Source organism: Larus michahellis, chromosome Z (genome assembly GCF_964199755.1).
Source record: "Larus michahellis chromosome Z, bLarMic1.1, whole genome shotgun sequence".
Taxonomy (NCBI): domain Eukaryota; kingdom Metazoa; phylum Chordata; class Aves; order Charadriiformes; family Laridae; genus Larus; species Larus michahellis.
In genome coordinates, this window is record NC_133930.1 from 30,325,372 (window position 1) to 30,351,979 (window position 26,608).

General features: G+C 37.3%; 1 protein-coding gene across 1 annotated transcript in view; it reads right to left on the reverse strand.

Annotated features, from left to right (window-relative positions):
• The window catches only part of GLIS3 (GLIS family zinc finger 3), a 158,190-nt gene that overhangs the window by 36,179 nt on the left and 95,403 nt on the right, over positions 1-26,608 (reverse strand). Inside the window, exons 4-5 of the mRNA XM_074570675.1 lie at positions 9,299-9,460; positions 7,876-7,986 (exon numbers count right to left, since the gene is read on the reverse strand). Coding sequence (XP_074426776.1) covers positions 7,876-7,986; positions 9,299-9,460 — 273 coding nt within the window. The remainder of the gene's footprint in view (positions 1-7,875; positions 7,987-9,298; positions 9,461-26,608) is intronic.

A 26,608-nucleotide genomic window follows, 5' to 3' on the forward strand; every position in this document is an offset into this window, starting at 1 on the left:
GCCCCTGAATGCACTTCTTTTTGCATTAGTGACATCTTTTAAATAGACTCCATAGAGAACAAATGAGGGAAAATATCCTTATGTTCAACTGCTCTCAAAGCAAGAAAATAGATTTGCTTCCCTTTCAATCCATTCTCTCCCTTTTGCAGTTTTAACAGTGAAATCTGAACTAAGAGTTTGAACAAGGGCAAGCGAAACCTGAAAGACGCAGAAGCAGACTGGGCTCATACTGTCAGATTTGGCTGCTTGCTGTCTCCGAGGCAGGTGTTCACAAACAGAGCAGTTTCTCCAGATTAATATAGTCACATAATGGACAATGTCACTGGTAACTAGCTTAGTGCCCCAATAACCTGCTGAAATACCAATGATGTAATGCTCTAACCCTCCTTGACTCCCTCCTTCCACATCAATTAAACATTCTGAGTGAGAAAAAATAAAGTTAACTTATTTTCCTAAGAAACACAGTAAGCATTGTTTCCTGAGTCACAAAAAAGCCTAGTTCAAATACTGAGAAATGAAAGGAAAAACTGGAAATAAGTGTTGCGAAATTAAATAAACCGAAGATACTAGCTAAAAAGAGTCACCAGACATTGTTTTCTATTCACGTTCTCCACTAAATCTAAATGCTGGTGTAAAATTTTGTTTATGCCAAAATCTTTAAACAAATTGGTAGCTTCATCAATTGTGCAGGAAAATCAACATGTGTTTAGAACAAAAAAGCCTACTTCTACTATAAAACAATATAAACAATGAACAATCAAGAAGCGTGCAGCCCTGTAAGAAGCCAGAGCTCTGTATTATTTTGCTGAAGGAATAATGTATTTGCTGACACGACCCACAAAATACAAAGGTAAACTATCTCTCAAATCTTGATAGAAAACTCCATGCTAACCTGTTAATGAAAATACTTGTATGTCTTATTTCCAGAGAAATACTGTTCAATAAGGGAATATCATGCCTTTAAGCACTTTGGTTTTTTCCCATTTCTCCTAACATTTCCATTGTAAGGTGGACAGGTTTATATACATTATACATAACAGAGCTCTAAGAGATGAACTGTTAGAAAAGGAATATAAAATGACTAGCCTTCAGAAGAATTCAGTTATTGAGATCTGTCTCTAAAGGTGGAGATTTTATATTGCCTTTTTGCGAATATGGGGGTGGCACAGTGGCAGAAGAGCAATACCTGCAGGATCATTATTAGCTGTGCAAGGTGGCTTCTGTGAAGCTCCCTCAGCTGAGATGGGAACCCTGGTCAAGGTCAGCACAGGCCACTCTGCAAGGCAATTCCAGGAACTGCTTTGGTCAGACGACCCATATCCTTATTTCATTATTTCCAACACGCTCCACAGCTAGTGTGGACTGCTCTGCTCTACTAGACTCTACTACAGTCCAAAGTAGGAATGCATGTGGCTGAGGTGTCCTACAGCCTGCTTCATCTCAGGAGTGCAGTGTAGCACCTTTTTTCTTTATTGTAATCAGGAAAAGTATTCTGAAAACTAGCCATCGCTAGCTGATTGGTTTTAGAAAAAGCAATAAATGCAACATGGAAGAAATCATGCACAAACAGCAGCAGGATTAGAGAGGCCCTGATTGCCTGTCCTTTATTTCTCCTCACAATAACAACTGAAAAGATCTCTTTCCAAACAGATTTCAAAGGAACAAATCTTGGAAGAGTCCATCTTCATTGGGAGAATGTTTTGACAACTTCCCAAAAGCACCGTTCAACCATGGTTTTAGAATTGACCAAGCTGTGTCAAAAAGGAAGATGAAATAACCAAGCTGGAAGTCTGTGCACATATCCCTTATCTTCTGAGGTCTCACCACCCTTTTCATTCCTTAGTGATTTGGGAGATGTACCATATACACTACAATTCCAAAAAAACCTCCCCAAGGTGTAGACAACTTTCAGAAATGTCCTTTGGACCGCCTTTCCCAAAGCTCTGCCTCCATGATATTTGCTTTGTGGTAGAGACAGTACAAAAATTCTGTCCTGGAACAAGTACAATTGCTGTGTTAGAATAAGACTAAGTACAAATCAAATAAATAAATAAGAAGCAAAATACAGTTAAGCCTAAACACTGCATGCTTTAGCTGATCTATGCTCCTCAGCATAGTATTGAAAAATCCAGTAGAGACCATATACTCTGTTATGCACCTGCTGAGGTGTTAAGCTATCAGGTCAGCTGAATACATGCCTGGTTTCATCCAGACCCATCTGAACGAGCTGAGATGATGCAGGTTTCCAGGAGACAAACAGCTTTCAGAGGCAATTGCCAGGTAAGCATTCCATATCTCAAAGCTTATCTGTACAATGTATCTGATCCATAACTAATTTACACAACAAGATCAATGACATGGTCTGGGCTCTGTTAACACTGCCAAAGAATCAAAGAATGATCATCTGGAAGATGATATTATTTGGTATATATTGTCTTTCAGTTCAAGGCCCAGACTAAGAGTTGTCTTGGTTACCTGTACTGCTCAAATTATTTTTTCCTTTTTTGCACAAAGATGGAGCTAACCAGTTGGATTCTTATCTATTGCACTGTCGTTTAATTAAATGGAAACAATATTTTAAATATTTTTTTCTTTTTGGCAGGATACACTGGCTTAAAGAACATGACAACAGTTGTTCATTGGTATAATTATTGATAAAATTAAAACTGTATCTAAAAGCATAGCCATTGCATTGTTCAGATGATAAGGTAAATGTTACCAAACCGATCTTGTCCTTGCTAAACAACTGTATGAAATCAAAGCAATCTTTTTTTTATTATCTCTTATCTGTTTGAAATGCATTTTTTTAAAAGAGAAAGCTTTTAAAAAAGGCAGTAGACGTTGCAGATGTTCATGACAAGATCTACACAAAGCCAGTGGAGGGTCTGTTCCATTCACAGTGAGACTTGTATTGTAATACTTAAAAATGAATTAAATATTTTCTTAAGATTTACAAATACAGATTTCTTCAGCAAGACTCCTGCAGAAATAACAATTTTTTGTCATGGTATACTTGTATGAAAAAGATAATGTCCTTATACTTGTAAAAGGCTAAGTGCTAGCTTGCACAACAAACAGATCTTCATGAAGAGCAAAATGGTAGTATTCACCTTTTTTCATATTACTGGATATGTAACAGTGCAGGCTCTGTATTTTGTTAATGGTATGTTGCATAATTTCATTTTCACAACTTCAATAAAAAGACTTAGAAACTAAAGGAGCTATGGATTCATATTTTCAAATACAGTATCATCAGTTCATGGATGAAAGAAATTTGCTGTTTACTGAAAACACAAAGTGTAACCAACTGAAAATAAGCTTACTTGTGTCAAGTAGTGCCCTATTTTTTGACTAGTCCACAGGCTGACTCAAGGAACAAAATTACTTGGCCCTGTTGAAGGTACCAAAGCAATGCGCTCATCTGGAGCTTTCCTTATTACAACTGCTCTACAGATGAGAGCTATAGGATCTATAAGCATAATGATTCATCCTGACTTCACGTAGGTAATATTTCTACCATTAACAGCTGCATCTAATATTATAGGCTGGCAATTTTCAGAGGCAGCCTGTACTCAGAACAAAAAGTATCAGTGTACAAATGGTTTTCAGATATTATGAAGTCAGAAAATAGTGTTAGTGTTTTGTAAGAAGAATAAATAATATGAAGATTAGCTAAAGCAAGTATCTGCCTCATTCATCCTTCTGTTTTCCTATCCTTTTCTTCTGATTCACTGCACTTCCACAAAGCAAGCCAAGTAATTATATTGTTTTTACTGGGTATTTGAAACAAGAAATCAAATAGCAATTTTAACTCATGAATTTATCCTCCTTGTCCTTTCATTTCAAAAATCCTGCATGTTTACCATTGATTCTGTGAAACAATCACTTTAGGCTGTTACAGCCCCTCTTCATATGAAAGCTGCTAGTTCAGGAAGTGACTCAGCTAAAAACTGGATTTCTGTCCTTTTTAGAGTTTCCCAAAAGGGAAAAAAAAAGCACTCATTTCTCTTTCTGGTCCCAGTCTGCCTTGAAAATGCACAAAGATTGAAAAAGCTGATCAGTTGTTAGGTAATTATTGATGTGAGATGAAAAGAAAAGCTAAATGGTTCATGAGACCCTAAATTAACATGAGGTCCAAGCTAGATAAAGATTAGCAAATACACAGCATGTCAAATGTTTAAGTGGCATTTACCTGTATGTTTTCTATGCTTTCTAAATTGACAATGTAGTTGAACTCTGCAGATGGAAAAAAAAGAAACAGGGTGAAAGGTGAGAGAATATAGGAGTATCTGGGGTGGAAGAAAGTCCTGAGGCTGGTTTTACCACAGCATACGCACCTCAGCCACCTACAGGTGTTCAGTTTGGGGTGCATACCCTAAAGACAAAAAGCTACAAAGGTGGAAGATTGAGTAAGAAAGGAAATTGAAACAGGAAAGGATTATAAAAATAAAATGAGAGAAGGAAAAAAGCAGGAGAATACATAAGTTAAGGCTATGCAGCCTGAAAGTTATTTTAAAGCATCAATTTAGAAGCAGATGCTTCTTCCAGATCAGGCCCAAGATCCACACAGACTGCGTTAAGTTATGTACACTGTGTCCACTAGTGGCTGGCATTTCAGGAGAAAGGGTGAGAAACCGCAAATAAGCACTACAGAATAACCATGTTTTTACCTAATCTATTTAGGTAGATGCTGACTTCTAGCCTGAAGCACGATCTTGAAGCACCGATATCCCTTGCAAATCTCATGTTTATTTTTTAACCCTGTCTCACTGTCCACAGAAATATCCATTTCCTTTTGAATCCCCTACAGCTCTTATCTTCCATTCTAGGTTGTGGTAATAAATACCACACGGGAACTGTTCAACTTACAAAAAAAATTTCTGAAGTTTGTTGTCCTTTCAAAGTTGAAAGGAGGACATGACTGAGAAGAGGACAGGTTTTAACATGTCCAGGGGCATGCTGTGCATTAGCATTCCTCTCAGCATCACCTCATGCTCTCCTTTTAGGTGCTGCCTAGTTTTCTGTCACTGACTTCCCCGCTTAGAAGGAGCTCCATCCATCTTCCCCGATGGAAGATGAAATCCAGGCACAGTGATTTTTAAAGTAAGATAGGAATCACTGCTTTTTATCCCACCAATATATTTTAAAAGTACAGACTGAATATTACGATGCGTAGAGACTATACCTAAAATGTTTGCTACATGTTTTCAGCATCTGTTCCCAGGTGTTTGCATGGGAAACAGGCAAACATGTTTGGGTACATGTTTGCCCTCACGTTGATGAAGAATTTTACAAATTACGCAAAGACTATTAAAGCAGGCATGGTGCTCTTTACTCTTCTGCTTTCCTTTGAAAAGTAAATGAAATTTTATTGTACTATCCACTAACTTGCTTGCATTAAATATATTTGTGCCGGGATCTTGGTCTACAGGAATTCATCCCGTTACCTGGAGGGATTCCTAGTTAAATGTATCTGGTGGATGGCCGGAGGCTGGGGGTTGGGAGGAGAAGGGGAACAGTGGCTGCCTTACAAGATTTGCAGAAAAGGCATTTTTGCCTTACATGGTAAGCCATAAACACATATCAACAAAAGTTACTTAAAATACTTCAGAGATGGAAATTTATCTGTATCAGATTGCATAATCTGGCCCCATCTCAGATTGGGGGTCATCTTTGAAGACAGATCGAGAAAATCTGGGCTGAAGACTCAATGTAATGTTTAGCACAGCAAGTAGCTGATTCTGCTGTTATGAATATACTTCATGCAGCTATTTTAAGCCTATGCAACATCAAAGACACATTTGCAGGTACAGTCTTGGAGAGCCATCAACTTAAGACACCACAATAATGTCACTTGGTGTGTAGGGGGAGGTTAAAAGGAGGATTAAAATCAGTCAGGCAGGATATATTAAATGAATCCATGACTAACAGAGTATGACACAAAAGGGTTTCATTCTTTTCAACAGAATAGATCCCTAGGGCTGGAAGTATTACTCCACTGTGCCTTTATCACCTTGGAATTTTTATGGTTATTTTTGATGAATTCACATTTTTGTAAAGACTTTTTTGACATTAAGCCAATTTTCACTTTCAATTAAAGTCATAAATAACCTTAATTCTGCATTAAAAGCTTTATTGTTTCTTACTTTTTATTATTATGACTGCCAGGAAATATTTCAGATACCAAAGCATGATGTTAGTTAGCAATTATAAGTTCTCAAAGGTCCAGTAACTATGCTGTACCTTGTAAACATTATACATTGCAAACTTTATCCATGCTTTAAGTATCTGGCTTGATAGATGCCACAATTTTTCCTTCCTTCTTGTGGAGGTTTGGCTTATTTCCCCTTCCATATATCAACGTATCTCAGGTGACCAATGAGCACAAATAAATCCTTATCAAACAGGGATGAAAAAATAAGCAATTTTAAGTCTAGATTGTGCCCATAGAGAGTGAAGCGAGGAGCAAAAAGGTCCAGGTTTAAACTGTTCAGCACAAAGAAGGAATGAAACATGAGCAAAATCAAATAGTGAATGAAATGCGGGAAGGAAAATCCCACAATCTGTCAAAATGAGAGAGGGGAGATAACACATTATTTCACTTTCAATGACAGTAATGCTACAGTACAGTTTAAGACCTGTATTCAGGTCCATTACGCCAGTTTTAGTTGAGGCATCACACACAAATTTCTCAGAATGCAATGTCTTGCAGCATATACTTTAGATGCTTGTAGAAGACAGTGTCGGGGTGACTGAGTTGCCCTCCTGGGACAGGCAGGACAGGGCTCACTCCTTCGGCAGTCCTGCCTGTGGGCAGCGTGCACAGGAGCAAGGGAGCCAAAGTACCGCTTATTAAGGTGAAAATGAACTCTCAGTGACTTTGTCTCTGACACAGGAGTGGGCACTCATGAGTTTCAAGGAAATTCCTCAAGAATGCTACAGGCCAGTTCCTCAGAGGCTGACGTGCAGGTCTCTGCTGCCATGTCCTTCTTCAACAAACCATTGCATCAAAACTCACTCTTCAAATTTGTATAATGCAGCTTTAAAGACTGACACTTAGCACTTCCAACACTGTACAAAACAATTTTTTTGCTGCTTTCTATGAATGGCTGTGCATTTAATTTTAAAATTTTCAAACCGTAACTCGTTTTACATGGGGCTGACATCTCGAAGTTTTATCTATCCCTACACCAGTTCATGCATGTTCCCCTTTTATCAGAACCAGTTTCCTTTAAAATGAAAGCTTAGATTTTTTTCCTGAATGATCTAAATAACCTAATGAAATAGTGCCAGTGATTAACAGGAGACATGATGAAAAATGCTCAGAAAAAAATAATCATTCCCTTAGGTCACAACTCAGCCCTTTAAAGATGTCCTTATACGTATAAACTGTTGATTCATGGACTTGACATCCACAGGGAACTGGCGTTGTGAAATTTCTTGGTATTTGGAAGTGTCTGGCATATGGAAATACAATTTAGAGCTTAATCTCAGATACTGTTCATCTACCCTCAAAATCCATCCTTCCACGTGAGACTGGCTGTGTAAAATGGATTTTGTATTACTATGCATTTATCAAGTGGCAGAACTTTAAACCCAAAAACTTCTGTTTTAAAAAATTATTTCTGATTTTCCTTGTTATGTATGTTTAGTGATTAATCATCACATCAAAAAATAAAAGCATTAAAGCAGGCAGCCTCATTAAGTCAAAGATGAAATTATCATCTATGTAAGAATCATACCCATTATTTCCCATTAATGGTTTTTCTAGTCTGAAATCAGCACAAGTACTTGAAGAGGCATTGAAACATCTAATATCAGAACACCGACTTTTCCACATAAACTTTACACCAGTCAACACAGTAGAAAACTTACCTTTTTCCTGACTTGCTGGTCTTTGGAAGAATGGGCTTTCACGTGCTTTCTCAGGGAACTTGGATCTGTGTATCGTTTAGTACATCCTGGAATCTGACATGCATAAGGTTTCTGAGTCAAAAAGAAAAAGGATAAAGCAGCTGTTACATCACACAGTACTTTAACTCACGAGAATCCCCTTCAAGGCTTGGGATGCTGCAAACCGCATTACTGCAGAACACAAGTGTTGCACGTTACTACAAGCAGAATGCTCAGTAATTCATTAGAAAGGGAGAGGAGGAAAGTGTGGCTTATAAGGAAGATAAACCACAGGAAAGCTTTCATTATGGCACCTTTGATTGTTACCTTTTTTTTTTTTGTGTAATCAGTGCAATGAATATTGCTAGTTATACTCACAATTCTTCCACCCTCAGAGCAATCTTTGACTTAATCAGAAATTACATTCTTTAGTGAATCAGGTAAAGAAACTGCAGTAAAGGCCCAGACAGACTGTTAGGATTATAGAAGAATCTGCTTCAGAAAAAGAGAAAAAGTGTTAGTTACAAGAGAGTTACGAAGAGAGCAAGCAAAAACCAAAGCAAGCATTGAATATTGAAGTTACTTTGATACACACAAATACACACATTTCATTGTGAAGTACAAGACAAACTCCCTCAGCTCACATTTTCTAATAGCATGTCATATTAGAAAGATACCAGTGCTGTAATACCTTTATAGTTTTTCTTAAAAGAGAGCCCCAACAAATCTAACTCACAAAACAAATAAAAATATCTACAAATATCTCCTTCTGCCTGTTCTAACCTATCTGTTTTCCCTGAAGACTTGCAGGTCCACAAGACAGAGTATTAAAAGAACATTAGGTTCAACTGTTTGCTGAAATTAGCTATTTTCCAATTTAGCCATTTATGTTTCACAAAGAATTTCTGCAAACACCTTGTACAAATTATTAATTTACCAGCCATAATATTGACTATTCAAAATGGATAATTTAAATTTTGTGACAGCCATTTAATTCAAATGGCATTGTTCTTGTTTTCTTTCTGGACTTCTGCCCTTTAGAAACTGCTTGTCTCTGACGAAACACAAACTTTTGGTATGAAACAAAAGTTTTTTAAACATATCTCAGCTGTGACTGAAATTCACAACCAACAATTTGTTGGCAGGATTTTTTTTCTATTTACAAAACCATTCTTCCTCTACCTGCAGCAAAGCCCATGGAGCTGTGGCCTTTTTATCAAGCAGTGTGGCCCATCTTCATCCATGCTTACACTACTGGGTCACTTCTCAAACAGCGTAACCAGCCTCATCAGACACTTCTCCCTCCCATCTCTAAGGTTATGAGCTACCTGCTGCCACCAAGCTGGAGGAAAGGAGCACACGGTCTAATGTACAGGGGACTGCAATGGGACTTCTGCTTCCTTACAGTGTCCAAGTGTGTCCTCTGGTGCTTGGCGCGGTCGCTGGAGTTGCTGAATGCTTTCTGGCAGCCAGGGTGCTGACAAAGGTACGGCTTTTCACCCGTATGGCTCCTTAAGTGAATCTTGAGATTTTCTAGTCTGGAAAAGGCTTTCTTGCAACCCTCAAACTAGAAAAAAGAAAGAAATGATTTGAAAGGAGAGCACACACAGCAAACTGCAACAGCAAACACCGAGAAGGAGGGTGGAAGGGCTTGCAGAGACCTCCATCTTGCTACAGATGGATGCCTCTCCGGAGCTGAGGAAAGTCTGGCTCCTCAGTGTGGGTATTGCTGCAGGGCTTGAACCATTTACACCATAAGAATGTATTTACCCTTCCTGCACATGGCTGAATTAGGAAACTATGTCCTACTCCCATTTCACAGATGGGACACTGAAACCCAAAGAGACCCGTCAGATCAGATTGTGGCACCGCTCAGCCTGTCTGGGAAGCCCAGCCCCAGCTGATTCTCCCAATAGCACACAGAAAGCAAAATGGTCACTGTGGGGTTTCCAAGTCCTGCGCTAGCAACCCTTCTTGGATATTAGCAACTGAGCCAAACACAGGCATCTCTCAGTACCAGCCCAACACACAAGGCAACAACAAGATCATGCAGGGAAGTATCAGTCTGCTCTGCCATGACGATGGAGGTGGAAAAAGTAAAATCATTTTTGAAATATTTCTTTACCTTTCTGCCCTAAGTAAATGTATGAGGCACTAAAAATAATGGGAGCCCATCATAATAGGATTTAATCCTTACAGGCAACTAATAATCATGTGGCACAGTATTTCTAATAAAATTCTGCATCTGCAGAGAAATCTATGTTTATATAAGCAGAAAAACAGTTCTTCTTCTATCATCTTCCCAGAGTATACTTTATCCTAAGGGAAACAAAACCCATCAGTTCTATTTAACACTTGCATTTTTATGTACATTTGATTTCAATTAGACTTGAATATTTGTAAGTATTAGTTATAAGTACAGGGTTTTTTAATTCTATCAATCAAGATCAATTTATCTCATAGTTTCAGCTGCTGTATGTTCCACTGTGCAACATCTAAAGCATCTGCTACATAACATTCTAGTTTGCAGTTCTTGTATACTTGCAAAAAAAATAATGCATTAATAGAGATGTCCAACATTTCTAATGCTAACACAAAATCTTCCACCATTTCTCTTCCTACTCATTTTGCTCACTTGAAAGGAAACAGGCCATTTTTCATTGATGTTAGAATAACACAAATAAATTTTATAATATATTATTCAGTGCATGTATATTTACACAAGCACAGGTAGGAAAACACTGACACAGTTCTGATCATAATTATCAAATTATCAAAAGTCAAATCTGTAAGACCCTCAAAAAGAGAAAAAACATGATATAAAATTTTCATCACCTAATTTTAAGCACTTCAGTTTTTTGGATCAATGCAAGAGAGAGTTACAATTATAAAGAACAAAGTGCAGGGAGAAAATACAGAAAAAAAAAGTTTCAGCCTCCCCAAGAAAACTGGGGAGGCTGAATTTCTGTGCAGCAGTCCCTAACAACTTCTGTTTAGTTTTAGCAATAGAGGGAAATACAGACTCAATGTTGCCCAGGAAAACACAGTATGCAGGAGAAAATGCACGTCACTTATAAAATAGCAATATTAAAATTAACCTTAAGAAATTAAACTTGAGAAAAGGGATGAACCATCCCCACTATATCCTAAATGCAATTTTATCTTTCACACACATAAATTTCAGAAAATTTCTCAACCCAGGAAGCTTTTTTTTATATATCCCATCCCTTTATCCAAAGCAAACCCACAGTGCTTTTCAGATTATCCAATTTTGATCACTAATCATTAGTTTATGCTTTTACATATAGTGTTGCCTTTATGTTTATGAGGGTTTAGTGTGCAAGCATCGCATTGTTGCAAGTGCAAAAATTTTTTTACTTTTAGGGAACTGTTATTAGAAAATATTCCAGGATAAATAAATAAAAAAGAAAAAAAGAAACAAGATTTATATTACAATTGCCTGTATAAAAGTACCACATTTCTTTAGGAAAACTTAAAGAATGGAGAAAGAATAAAAAACACAAGAGCGAAAAGACTGATATAACAAATGGCCTTTGAAAAGCAAAATAACTCAAGAGCAGCTCTGTTAAAATAACAAAGAAACCTACTGATTAGCCCGTCTTAGGCAGACAAGTTATTATTTCTTATTGAGTTTATAAAAGAACAGCCATCCATTCTAATGACAGTAACTAAGCTGTACATAAGTATGAAATAAATTGTATTATCTCAAGCAACCTTCAATTTCATAGGGTAAAAACTCAGCACAGTGAAAAAGTTCTAAAAGCAGGCCCGCTGGTTTATTTCACAAGTTATTAAACTTTGAATCTTCAAGCATGCAAACAAAATGAAACATGTCTAAATAGTTGTTTGTATGATTGTAAAATTAGCATTGAATTTAACTGGGCAAAAATATTTTAACTGAGCAGAACTGGGGAATGCTATCTTACAAATTTAAAAATTGTTATTTCTGAAGACTCCTGTGGTTCTGTTCATAACTTGGAAGCACGGAAGATAGCCTGAAGCTCCCTCCCCCCTCTGCAGCCCTAAATCACTGTGTGTCATGTTCGCAAGGCTATATATAGTTCTGTATTGTGGAAAAGGTCATTCTAGCAAAACACAGAAACTACAAGCCTGTATCATTAGAAAGACCATCTTTACACAGAGGTTAATAAACGTTTACTCTAAAAAACAGACTTTTTGAAACCTTGGGAATCTCTGATGTTTAAGATGAAAGGAATGAAAAGAAATTCTTTCCAACAATGCAGAACACACATTCTTTCCTGATAACCAGATTTCAGTGAAAGTATTCCAGCGAAGACATGATTAACTATGGGGGAAAAATGTCAGGTAGATGGTAGTTTTATTTTGAAATGTGACTCTTCATAGTTTCTAAGTTATTAACTGTGGTAGAAGAGGAGGATGTAACACCTTCATTACAATAAGTCACTGAAGTACATGGAATGCATTTGGCATTCTGAAGCTGTTAACACTCCTAAACACACTCACGATTAAAACAGATTTTTTGGAATATTATGTGGAATTAATTGTGTAATGTTTTCCTAAACTACAATGCAGAAATCATAGTTACTGAGCTTTTATTTTTACTGTTGCATGCACACTGAAACCGCTAAGTAGCTCATAAAGAAAACTTCCTCTCTGTACTTCTTAACCTTGGGAGTTATTTTAAAAACATATTCATTGGAGTATCCATATCCGTGTTTACTTTATCTTTTTATGAGGATAATTGTCAAAAGCAAGAAACAATATATTTACAGTGAAACATGTCAATAAAAATCAGAAGCAGTGCTATGACTTTAAAACACTCTTGTTCTCATGAATGTGCTGTTCATGTTTGTATACACAGAGATGGTGTTCATCCCATAAAATTACACTATAATTACATAGACTTATATAAAACAATCTGTGCAGCATGTAAATCCCTGCTGGCTGCACCATGCACTTCTGAGCCCTGTCTGGAATTAGGCAGCAACCTTCATTATGGAACACATTCAGACCCTTACACTGTAGGAACAGCCTAGTAATACCTGTGTGAATATTTTAACGTTAGTAGCAGATAGTCAGTGGCCAAGTGTTTAAGAAATTACTCAGTTTTCACTGTAAAAGGAACTGCTCTGATTACCTCAGCTGATCATCAGTGTAACGAAGACTGAAGACCTTGCTCTGGCAAACAACATCAGTCTGAGATCTGATCCATTCACAGAAAAGTATCTAGTCTTGGTTTTAAAAGTCAATGACAGACAGCCCAGCTTCCTCTTAATCCAACTATTCCCTAGTATTATCTGGTATTAAAAATCTTCACTTTTTCCTATCTGAATTTGTTTTGCTTCAGCATCTAAATAGGGTATTTTCTTTTGTCTTTTTCTGCTATATTAATGTGGTAAGTTATGTCAAAGATAACTTCTGATTCTAGGTATTTTCTGTTATTTAGTTACTTAACTTTCTCCCAAATAATTTATATATCTATATACACTATATATATATATATACACACACACTATATATAGATACACACTATATATACTATATACTATACTATGTACTCTATATATATATATAAAATTTGCTTTCTCACTATAAACAACACATTCTCAGACCCACTTTTGAAATGTTGGATCTAAAACCAAAAGAAATAAAATTAAATACTCTTAGAAATATTGACACCTGAGCAATATTTGATTCTACAGTAATGTTTCCTCCAATATACAACATAATGTTACTGTCTTATTCTGATACTCTCACATTTAGACCTTTATTATCTTTTTTTTTTTTTTAATTTGAATCAGTTTTACACAGTGATCCGCAAATATTTTTCAGCATCACTGTATGTGGGGGAGGATCATCTTTTATTTTTTAAGTGTGAAGGATAAGCATTCCTCTAGTCTCTTGCCATGTGTGGGGAAATATTTATGGGATATTACAATGAATACATTTCATTATCCAATCTGGTCTCCCTGTAATGTTACGGGAAGAGAGCCGTTTTTCCTTTTTTAAATTTGACTTTGTTGAACATTACCTTTCCTATGTCTGTCTATCTGTCCTATGTCTACCTGTCAATTACTTTTGAATGCTGTGATATGCTGACCAAGTAGGTTCTTCTAGATCAGCACCAAGGCAGGCGGTATGACAAGGACAAAGTATCTTTCCCCAGCTTTGGATTTATCACACGAACAGATGTAAAAGGTGTTCTTTATATGGCTTTCTAACAAGAATGATGCATTTCAAGCATTAATTAATCGTCTTTTAAAAAGCATTTCCCTTCCTCAACAGCATTAGCAGGGTGCTGCTCTCCAAGAGATGTAAGGGCTTTCAAAAAATTGGGGCTAAGACCTCATATGAAAACCTTTTAAATGGCTTTTTATTCCCTCAGCCTCTCCTGCCTGGCAATCTTGTGAACACCACATAATTAGTGTCAGACATCATTCAAACTGCTGACATCAGGTGCTCACCAACAAGGAGGCTGCATGCCACAGCTGAGATTTAAAAGCCCAGGTTCATTTCATGTGAAATAAGTGCTTTGCTTTTAACCCTTAAAGAGTTTAAATGGGGAAAAATGTAGCATTTAGAGCAGCACTTCATTACAGAGCAACCATTTCTATCTAAACAGAATACATTTTGTGACATGGTGACTGAATGCCTTGGTGGATGCACAGAAAATGTAAGGCTATATTTTCCTCAAAGCTATGCAAAGGCTGGGATTTATTTTCTGCTTTTATAGTTAAACTTACGAAATGATACAATGTCTTGGAATTCTTTGCTCCAGTAAATAATGACAGACTATGTTTATATGTGTTGCCTATGATTATAGTAGATGATTTTTTGCCCAACCATTCAATAACAATTTTGTCTAAAGTTTACTGAAGTCAATGGGTAATACTCTCTATTTTTCCTCTTAAAAAAAGGCAGTTCGGTCCACTGCCATATCCTCACTTCAGGTATTTCTGGTAGATTGCACTAAAATTTTACAATCCAGTATTGCGTAAGTATAAATGCAAAAAATGCAAAGATAATTACAGACCATGACAAAACCTAAAGTAAATATTGTTATTTATCTTCTTTGTACTTCCTACTTTAAGCTAAAAGGCTTATTATACTCAACAGATGTACAAGAAAGTTCATATTATGAGTCAGATGTAAGACTTAGGGGAATAGTCAGTGCTTATGGCCATAAGGCTCATATTTTAAGAGCTTTTGACTAAGGGGCATGTAATGCTTTTTTGTGTTTGTGTGTGTGTATAGAACAAGATTAATAAACTATATCCTAATCTGATTTCAGTTTTCCAATACATCCATCTCTTTGGGTATATTTTAAGTAACAAAAGCTACATATGCTGCTATAAGTGAAAAATTCAGTGAAATCAACGGGGGAAAAAAGGATATATTCATGCAGAACACAAATTTACACTTTGATCAACATATGGGAAATCAAATTGGGCTACTTTTTCAGACAGACACACAAGAGAGGCATTCTCTTTGAACAAAATCTCACTTTATCAGTCACGCTGTACACGCTTGGCTGAGTGTTTCCACATGGAGACACATTACTTGAGTTGATCGATAAAATTTAATTTGAATCTCCTTTCCAAGGAGACCAGTATTCACAGAGAACACTCTGGTGTCGGTTCTGACAGGACAAACTGGAACAGTGGATTAAGGATGCCACTAAATCGCAGTAAAGGTGGTAGGAAAACAGGTAAGGAACTGTCCCCGCACACTCTACTCTTTTATTGTGAGAGCTCTCCTTACAGATGGCGCTTTTAATTTACGTGTTCTTACTGAACATATCATGATCATTTCTCCTATATTCCAGAGATCCTTATACTTATCACATTCTAGAGATCCGCACCGCACCGTAACACCGTGCCTAAAGACACAAATACCTCAGCTGAAATGAAGCACAGTACATTGAATGTTATTTATCCTCTGAAATAACAGTGTCAAGAGATTCACTCACCATGGAAATGTCTCTTGTTTTCATTAGTTTTAGTAAGTATGGCCATTTCGGCCTTGGAAGCTATTTCTGTTGCTGTAGAGAAAGTAAATATTATGACAAATCCCTTCAAAAGAAACTATTACTGAACATATCAGCTGCTACTGATTCAAAAACCATATGGTACAGAAACCATTAGAGGAAGAATGAACAATTTGGGAATTCTTTCATTGCTTCCTTTTGGAAGACAGGGCTCCTGACTTCTTCTGGTTTTTCTCCTTTCTTTCTCTTCCTCCTTGACTTTTCTCAAAGGTTGTCTTTGATCCTCTAGTAACTGAGGTCACCATCTGTATTCATGCAGTTTTCTCTACTAAAAGTTGACCCAGTTCTAAAATTGTTCACTATTAAAGCAGCTACTATTATTGCTAAACCCCAGAAAAGTCATCTAGATTTAAATACTTCTTCCTTCTAGTAAACTTGCAAGAACTAAATAACCTTTCATCACATAAAAAAAAAAGTTATTTCCTTGCAGGTATGTATGCAGAAACACTATCTTCCCCTCCAACACAAATTCAAACATGTAGCTACATCTTATTTCTGTAGTTCAAATCTCTATAGGATCTCATGCCAGAGATATGATATAAATTGAGACCATGGGCTTTAAAACATGGAGATGAGAGAGTGTACATCACATTCTCACTGGGAAGATGATGTTGTTTTACAGCATTTTGCTCTTTGTGAATTTCACAAGGGACTAAATTTTGATCTCTATTACAGGGGGAAAAAAGGAGTAAAAGATAAGGGAACTTCTGAAACCACTGCCCAAATGGGAAAGAAACAAGTCTAGAGGGTTCTTCCTCAACGAACTCTGTGTCCAAATACAGATTATTCACAATTCATTCCATTTTCTATAAAGAGAAATATAACAGAAATATTTATACACTGAAATAGGAATATTCCATTCTGTCCCGTCCCATCCCATCCCATCCCATCCCATCCCATCTATAAACACGCAAACTGTGACTGAAAAATTCAAACATGCAAGCTGTTCTACAAATACTACTGAAGTATTTCTTCTCACAGTTATTTGAAAATGTATCACTTGATTGCCATCTTTCAGATTAGAGACAGGAAGGCATTAAGATGATCCTCTAGCCTAGAGTATTGGTAAACTCTCACACTTACAGTACATAGCTCATGGCTGACACTGTAGAACTTTTAGCACAGCTTTTTACAGACCTGGGTATGAAGTTCTTTCTACCCCCAGCATACGTACACAAAGCCAGCTGCTATCTGGCAGAGGCTGTCTTAGTAAACTCCATGTATTATTTACACAGCCAAAATCCGTTTTTCTTACAGATTTTTCTTTTTATTGAAAAAAGCCATATAGATCACTGCCAATAGCAAAATAGGCAGTGAGAGCGCCATTTGATCTTTCATGAGTGCAGCAATTTGCCTAGAGGAAATATGCTAGAATACAGTAGAACATGTCCATAAACACTAACTTTGAGTCCAAAGAAATTATGTACTTAAGTTATCCTGGACAAAAAAAAGTTTGAATGGCTCCAATTTGGCAAACCAAAACTGAACTAAAGGGCTTGGTTAAAGAGATTTTATTGAAGCACAAGCATAAGGCCTAATTTAATTAGTTGCTTGTTTATGTAAAGTGCTGTTCAATTTGAAATGCCTGAGACAGAAAAGCACTATGCATACAGGAAGAGGCATCATTAGAAGAAAAAAATATGCTTGGACAAACCTGAACTTGCATTTAGAAGTTCAAGGTTCACTGGAAAAATGCCCAAACAATATACTGAAAAAGGAAACTATCTTATTTTTAATACAATATTTACATACCTGTTGCACTCTTTTTTCCCCACCAAATTGGCTCAATCACATGTAAATTCTTGCATGAACATAATTTTAATTTAATTATATAAACAGAACATTTTACTGTTAAAATAACAGAGGATTAAACTGTACTGCTGTTTGAATTTCTAATAGTGTGAGGTGTACCTTTTTCCAAGTAAGCTGTCTCATAAGGATACACAGAAGCATGCTGTTTGTTTTCAAGAACCAAAAAGTCTTAGATTCTCCAAAACGCAACAAAAACCTTGTCAGGCAACAGTATCTCTGGCAAATTTTATATGATGGAATTTATTTCAAGTTTTTCCATCAGGGATGTAAAGTTCTTTGAATGTGTCTCGTTGAGTTAATGAGATGTTTGAGCCACTCAATCATGGTGTATTCATGGTCCACTGAGTTAATACTGTAGAAAAGACTGCTTCTGTTACACTCTGGCAGAACCAAGAAATATTAAAAAAGATGGAAAAACCTCTTGGATAACAGTTCTTTTTAATTTTTTCTCTGCATTATTAACAATTTATAAAAGCACATTTGTGAACTAACCAATCTCCCTTAGCTGGTGAATAAATAATAAGAAAATTAGAATCATGACACAAGTCTATGAAAAAATTAAGGCTAAAAATAGGATTTTTTTCATTTTAAATTCTGCATTTTGACAAAAAGAATCCATTCTTTTCCATATTTAAAGAAAATATGTTATCATAGCATTAAGTCCAAAGAACAGCCTTCCCAACCTTCTTCAGCTCATTTTTCAGGATGAGGGAAACTTGAAAACATACATCCTTTTCATTGGATGCAAGACCTCTGCTTTTGTTAGAGGGTTTAGTTCTGTTTATTCATTGAATAATTCAGGTGTTTCATGTATGAAACAGAAAAAGGAATTTAGCTGCAATGTCAGAGCCACAATGCTGTTTTAAGGAAAAGTCTATCACTGTGCAGTTGTAATATTTCATTTCATAGAAGACAGTCCTTTTGCACAGTTAAAGGGAGACGGCTGGAGGAAGGAGCTTTCTTCTAAAATGATCTGTTCACACACACATTATTTTTTCCCCCAAAGGATTGATTGCTGAATCATAAAACAGAAGAAATTACACCTGTATTGTCAAAAGTACTCTTTTTAAATTAAGAATGGCATGTAACCAACTCCAGCATAGGAACTTCAGATGTCTAATTAAGTGAAATGTATAGGTTCTTTTTTCAATATACTTAGCATTTGCCTTTTAAATAACATTTTGAATGTTATTTTATCAATGAATCCCTCCAATGTCTTTATGAGAAAAGATGGAAAAACATTACTCTTGTCCTACACAAAGGACCTGAGGCCAAACATACAGTGGAATGGATATGGTCATGCAGTGGGAATGAATACATATAATTAAGCTGAGAAGTCTTACCTCTGCCAGTAATAGTATTTTATAATAAATGCGCAATGGTGACCAAAATATTATGGGGGTTGTGGTCCCAAGATAAATCTCCTTTTAAATAAATTATTCCAAAGTTTTATTCCTTGCATTGCCTTTTAGTAGATTTTTTTTCATGCATAATCTCTGCATCTTTATAGCTATGGCTATCCACTATACTTGGATGCTTGACTATAAGGATTACTTGGCTAACCTCTAACTGTACTATTAAATTCAAATTTCCATCTGCTTGGGGAATAGACATGACACATATTAGTTTTTTCTACCTCCATTTTGTAATACTCACTCTCTACCATGATAATGCCATGTCATTGATTTTTCGTAGGAAATTTTAATCTGACAATTTTACACAAGAAGCAAACAAGGGCATGTTACCTTGTGATATTTCTAACTATTGGGAGTCATGTAAAGCATACAGAAGTTACACTCATGCCTATGTTCATCAGTAAATATTCAGCATTTTCTAGTATTTCAAGTGGTTGTCTTGGGTTTACAGTTGTATCACATTCACTTGGATGGTCTGAGGCATACAGAGAACGTTCTGTAGTATTTAAAATCCACCCCACATACCACAAAACTACATAACTGGAAAATAAAAAAAGAAAAGATCGTATTATAATGTTCATTTTATGAATTTCATAACTTTCAAAAACTACTCAATTGAAATTTGGCAATTTTCAAAATAAATACGCTATTGCAAAATAAAAATTGAAGTTTTATACTGCAAGTGTGAAAATCATGTTTAGATGATTTGCTTTCTTCCTAATTCAGCTGAGGCAATTTGCTGATTTTGACATGAACCTGTTTATTGCTTTTGCTAGCCCTTAGCTGCATTTCCCAATAAATAAAATATGCTTCAAAAATACTAGCTCAGAAATAGCAGCAACAATCCTTACAGACACCAGTGTGACATCACTTGCCAAATAGTTTTCCTCCAAATAAAAAATGAGAAATAACCACACTAGTTTTAAATCAGATTAATTGATGCTTTATATAAAAGTGTTCAGATTGGTATCTGTATGGCTACTGAAAAATATGGAACAGAAAACTCCACAAAAGTTGCTATTCAGCAAAATTGTAAGCAAATGAAAATAGAGCAAATGGGAATTCTTAAACAATCTTAACATCACTGTATTACTGCCAGTCCGTGCTATAATAGTTCTGTCATAATAACCAGGTCACAATTCTGCATTCCTTGAATATGCACCACTTCCACTGAAGTCAGTGGGAATTTTGGATATGCAAAGAATGTAGAATTAGTTTCTTAATCCTCAGGCCACAATCCATGATAATTATAGTGCCTCAACTCATAATACTGCTGGCTGAAAAGCTCTTTTAGGGCACTACCAGTAGGATTCTGCTGATTTAGTGTAAAAATCATATCAAGACCTTGCCTCTGCACTCTCATCTATAATCAGTAAATTAAACTAAGCAATCAAAAGTTTAGAGTGAAATGCATTTTGAGCTGTTTAGCAATGTAGCCGTACCCCTTCTTCCCCATTTGTTCCCTGTTAAAGGGGAAATCAATAACAACTCAGCATTTAAAACCCTAGCTTTCCCCTGTTCTGAGCAGAGCTACTTAGGCAGCTCTCCTTTCATGGCAAAGCACAGGAGAATATTCACCTCACAGCTGAAGAGAGATGGATTGCAGAAAAGAACAGTTGTGGAAAACAAGGCAAAAGTGCTTGCATTGTAATCAGTGGGAGTCCATCACAATAGCAAACAGCCAGGGGATGTCTCCTTCTTACCCCACAAGTAAACCATATGCAAATTTCCAGCAACATTCAAAACCCACTTCCCAGCTCAGTACATGTTTTCTATTCTTGGCTGCTTAGCACCCTCAGCCTTTTTCAATTAGGTCCTGTTTGTTTAGTTTAACAAAAAAAAAAAAAAAAAAAAAAAGCAGCAGTCTAAAGAAAGGATTAAGCCCCTGTATCTTATGGAGAAAGAACATAAATTAGAAATTCTTTTCGAATCTGGAGTATGCATTCTTTAATCTTCCGCCCTGCTGGGAAGTGTAATAAGAATAAAGGCAGAAAGAAGCTTTTTTGCTTCATTTGATTTGTTCAGCTGAAAACATGCTTTTGACTATCTGCAACTAAATCTCACAATTCACGACAACTCAGACAACACTCCCACATGGTATAAGCCTGTGAGTTAAAAAGAGAGCTGGGAAAGCTTACAGAAACCCACCTGGTGAGCAAGCTCTCCAGATTCAAATGGGCAAGTCAGAAGGCCACATGGATGTGAAGCAAGCAAGCCATGACTGTGAGAAGATGGTGACAAGAGTTTAGGTGCTGGCAATGCAGTTGTTCAGTGAGATGTGGCCTCAGAAGGAAAATAAATTTCAAAACGACCAACAGATCTGACTCATGGGTATGAGTTAGCTAGGGATGAGAAAGGCAATGGAAGAGGCCAGAGGTTGGAAAAGGTAAAGGGTTGGTTACTACTTACTCTTTCTTTGCAGTAGAATTAACTGAAATCTAATGATTGTGCTTTGAATTTAAAATGAAAATTAAGAAAATTTAATGAAAAAAAATAAACAGAAGTCAAAAGAGAATGCTAAAAGCTGCAATCACCTTGCCTGTATGTGCCATGTCAACCTGTGAAAGATTTTTACTGTGATCCCATGCCAATAAAAATGGCAGCAAGACAAAACTCTGGAAGTTATTTTCCTCCTCTTGGTGCAATGTACCCAAGGGCAAAGAACCAATACATACAAATACATACAAAAGGAAAGAAAACAAAGCTGTTGTTCCTCCCCTTCCTCCTCCCTGTTAACATCCGAAAAGACGCAGTAAGGAAGCAGCCTGATCTTCAGATAATGGTTGGGGTTTACAGCTTTCTGACATCCCATTTAATGTCACCAAAGCTCATCTCCCAGTCCCAACAAGCTGAGTTCACACTGCATCACCTGCGACTCAAATTTCTGCGTGCAAGGAAGCCTAGCCTCTTCCAGACATTCCTCACAGCAGATAACGTCTGGCATCAGCAGCAATCGTGAGGGGCAGTTGTGAGGGCAGTCGGGGCTATATCTCAGGCAAGCCCTGGTCAGAATACGACTGTGTGCCTGGGTTAGGCCATACCTGCAGTCAGGACAAGCAGAAGTCACAGCGCTCAGACTGTCACCAGTGAGTTAAGGCTCATGCCTGAGATGACAGTGCAGTGCAGAACCTGAGAGTACAAATATTAGGGCTGGACCTTGGTTTGGAAGCAGACAGGACCACAGCTCTATCACCAAATGTGTCTGGGGACCAGGAGAAGGATGAGGGGTTCAGAGCAAAGTCCGAGCACACAGGACGCCACCTGAAGGACCAGGCATGGCATGGAGCTGGACCACACTGACCAGTTGTAAAATTGTGGTTGGGGCACAATATTTTTTTCTAAAGAGCTCAGCAGTCAACAGCTTGTGCTTAAGGGCAATAGCCACCACAGGTCTTTTCTGACTCACTACAGGGTTGTTACTCCTCCTGACACACGGACTGGGCAAACAGGTTCAAGTTCCCAAAACCAGAAGGTAAGGTAACGCAAAACCTACGTAGATCCCCTTGAGAAGCTGCACTCATTTAAGTCACACATAGAGGGTCTTTTGGTCCCATCTACTGAGATGCTACTTTATGCAAACAAAATCCTTGTGACAAAAGGCCTGTGGTGAAGGGACCACGAGGGATTAATGCAAAAGAGTTCCTCTGGGGCAAGCCAAAAGAAGCTGCTCATCTCTGGAAAATTTAATACGGAAAAGTTGAGGAATACGCTAATAAAGATACTGTGGTGTTGATTATTTTTTATTCTCCGTCTCTCTAATAGAGTTAAATCATTCACACAACATTCACATCTCACAACCAATCTTCAAAATACAAAGACATCTACATAGTTTAATAAAGCAAGCACCTCCTTATTTCATGTCAGGCACAGCTCAGAGGTGTGCTGAACCCTTTTCTTTCCCTGGGGCTCTTGAGAAAAGTGGCACGGCAGTGATGTAGAAAGAGAATTACTACGGAATTTAGGAATAAACCAGTTTCTCTGCTGTATAGTACAGATCCTCCAATACATCTAGCAATGCACTTTTCCCCTGAGTGTGTAAGTAGATGAATCTGTTATACATCTTACACACAAGTGGTTCTTACCATGAAAACTGGGGCTTAAGCTGCAAGGGCAAGAAAGAATAAATAGAGGAATTCAGTAATAAATGTAGGGTGTTAACAGAATAATCACAAGCCCTGATGAATCTAATAACTTTTTTCCTGTCATGCAACAGATGTCATTTTTGAGGGAAGTCTTGAAGGTTTTACAGACTTCACAGAAGCAGAACACTTTGGGAATAAATCCAAGGCTAGGATGAGAGAAGACAGTCCAGAGCATGCAGGGCCAGGCAGATGAATGAGATGCATAAAATATGGACAGGAAGAAAAAGAAGATTGGTGAGTATGGCATATTACTAAAGATAAGTACATATGCCCATTCCTCAAGTGAAGTGTTTGTTCCATGAGTAAGTTGTGGGACTTTCATTTATTTATGAGGTATGTCTGGCACCACAATGGTTTGTGGAATACATGGAAGACATTTTTGATAATAACAGATTAATGACTGTGTCTAAATTTTAATGCTCATGGGTACAGCCAAAAAAGAACAAAATCCAAAATACCTGCAGATTCAGAGGCACGAGTTGGGGATGAGCTGTGCAAAGGATAAGAAGCTTTGAATTTCACTGAAGAAAAATAAAAAGATGACTCAGTAAATAACAATCCTTAGAACACAGCACCAGTGCATGAAGTTAAGGGTTTTTTTTGTCCTCTCCTTGGTGCACATTGCATGCTTCTTAGTATGTATTTCCCCTTGGCAGCTTAACATTTACCTCATTCACTGTGAATTATTACAGCATTGAATAGTCCTTGAAATGAATCCTTTCCCACTGTGAAAGGATGTCTTAGAGAAGCTACAACAGATATTAGAGTTATTTTCACATGTTTGGCCAAAATCATGGTAGTTGGTTTTTTTAACTGACAATAAAAACTTTATTTTCTATCTTAATGGTCTGTACCATTAAGACAAAGCCAGATGATAAAAATACAGATAAGTGCACAACACAAAGACTAAATGAAAATGAACAGCAGATGAAGGTTACATGAGCTAATGGAAACAGAGAACTAACTCTGAGCCTGGATTTATGCCCACCTTCTAATCAAGGGCAATGCTAAAAATGCATGTTGACATGCACCACAAAACCAGTTGAAAACACAGCACTTTATCTACCTGCAGTTTCTGTTTCAAAATAACTTTATGTTTACACTACCATTGAAAATGTCAACATCTGGCTGGAGAGATGTCCAAATGCAGGGTGAGCAAATCTGGTATCTGCATTGTATTATATTTTAAGGCAGATCGGTAAATCTGATAGGCGTTTGTTATTGATAGCTTCATACAGATCCCTGCTTATCTTCAGATAACAACTTCTCTGTTATAGTGTGTGGGAAGGAGGGCATGGTGCGTGAGGGGAAAACTGGCATGGTTTCAGAGACGTGGAAGAATCAAGAAACTGAAGTGACTGGGCCATCTCAGATCCTGCTGGACTGAGCACTTACTGACTGTAGTCACACCAGCAGCACCGTGAAAAAACATCTGTGACTCTGTATTCTGTTCTTCCCTTTGCATCCTATGTACCAATAAAGCATTCAACCCAGCGTGATTTATCTTTGAAAATCATCTGAGTTTCAGACCTCAGAGATGACTCAAGGAGGGCTCAGTGGAAGTTTTGGTTGTACTGCACTGAAAACTTTTATTTCCTCTAGAAAACTGACCATTTGCAGAAAAAGTGAGGGTTTCATTTATTTATTTTTATTTTCATAGTTAGTCAGAGCCCAGCAATGAAGAAGGATGATGGTAATGATGATATTGCTGGTAAGAAAATGGTGCTACTTATTTTTTTTGGTGTCCACTAGTGTTTGCTCATAAGAAGGCCCCACATCTAATCACCTTTGCTAGCCCTGCTCGCAGTGACCTTTTGATGTTTATTAACAGCATACGCTGTAACTCCAAACCCAACATACGTTATGAGATCCTGATGTTAAGGCTACGCCCCTATAGTGATTATACTCTCTTTACAAAGACTGTATAGATCAAACATTAAACACTCTCCATTAAGTGCATGCCAGCTGTTACTCTGTTACTTTCATTACTTTATTACTTGACTTTGGTTGCTTTGTCCTACAGTCTGAAAACCTAGGGAAAACATGAATAAGTCTTTTGCATTTAGCTAATTCAACATACATATATATATACACACACACACACTTACCTGAAGCATTGCAAGCCACTATTGTCCATAAAGGTCTAAAGGGCTCTTATGAAGATTTCCCTTTGATTTCTGCTTCAATTTATAGTATGAACACTGTTTGAAAGGCTCAGTTGTTTCCTTCAGTGTCCTGATGTCCCACCAAACAAAACTGAATTGATTGAAATACAGCCCATTGATGCTTTTGTATCACTATAGAAGCTGATGGCAACCTTCCACCCCTTTTGCTGAATGGCGTAATTGGCCTGCCAGAGAGGATTTGGGATTTTAACACGTTCCCTGTTTGGCTGAGCTAACCAATTATTCTGCAGTTGCTATCAAGGCTGCAGACTTTTCTTCATTGGGGTTATTAAGCTTGTCAAAACTAATTTGTCACCACAACTGCTGACCCTCATTGCCTCCGACAGCAGCACAAGTGTCAAACTAAACAGGCCTTTGCGTTACACGAAAGTAAATGACTGATCAGAGCCCACCAAGCATCCTGACCGTATGCCACAGTCTGGCCTTCTGACCCCATGAGAGGTGGAAACAGAATCAGCTAAATGACATGGGGTCGCCAAACAACACTACTAATAATTTTGTAGAGTAAGTGAAAAAACCCTCACACAGCTAAAGTGAAAGAACACGCGAAAGCAGTATGTGACCTGCAATGATGATGATAAAGTTTTGGGTTGTTTTTAATTAAAAAGAGGCAACGAAAGTCACTTACTCTGAAACAAAATTTTGGGACAGAAGTTACCAGCTGACTCAGACTACATTTTTGGAAAGCTGCTCAGACGCAGCAGCTGGCAGTGAAGCACTTTGAGCCCAATCCAGCAGATCATTACTGTGTAATCCTCTGGGTATTCTTGACCACCTGAGTGACATCTGAATCAGGCCTGCGGCAGGTTCTTCATCTGATGTAATACTAGCCACAAAGTACTCAGTATCAGCCCACACTTCCTACAGTGGGGTAAAGTCTGTTCCAGAAACATCCGCACACACTTAGAATTTGCTTCACCAAAGGTGCGGAACCTTATAACGGAGTTAATCCCTAAATTGTTGTGGTGGCAAATAATTCGTAACCTGATTTTAATTTTTCCTTCACTGTTGCAATTATATTCAGTTTACTGGGGAAACCTGGAGTTAGCACCATGTCCTCAGTTGTTATACGGTATCTGACAGGAGAATAAACTTGCAAAAATAAGGGAA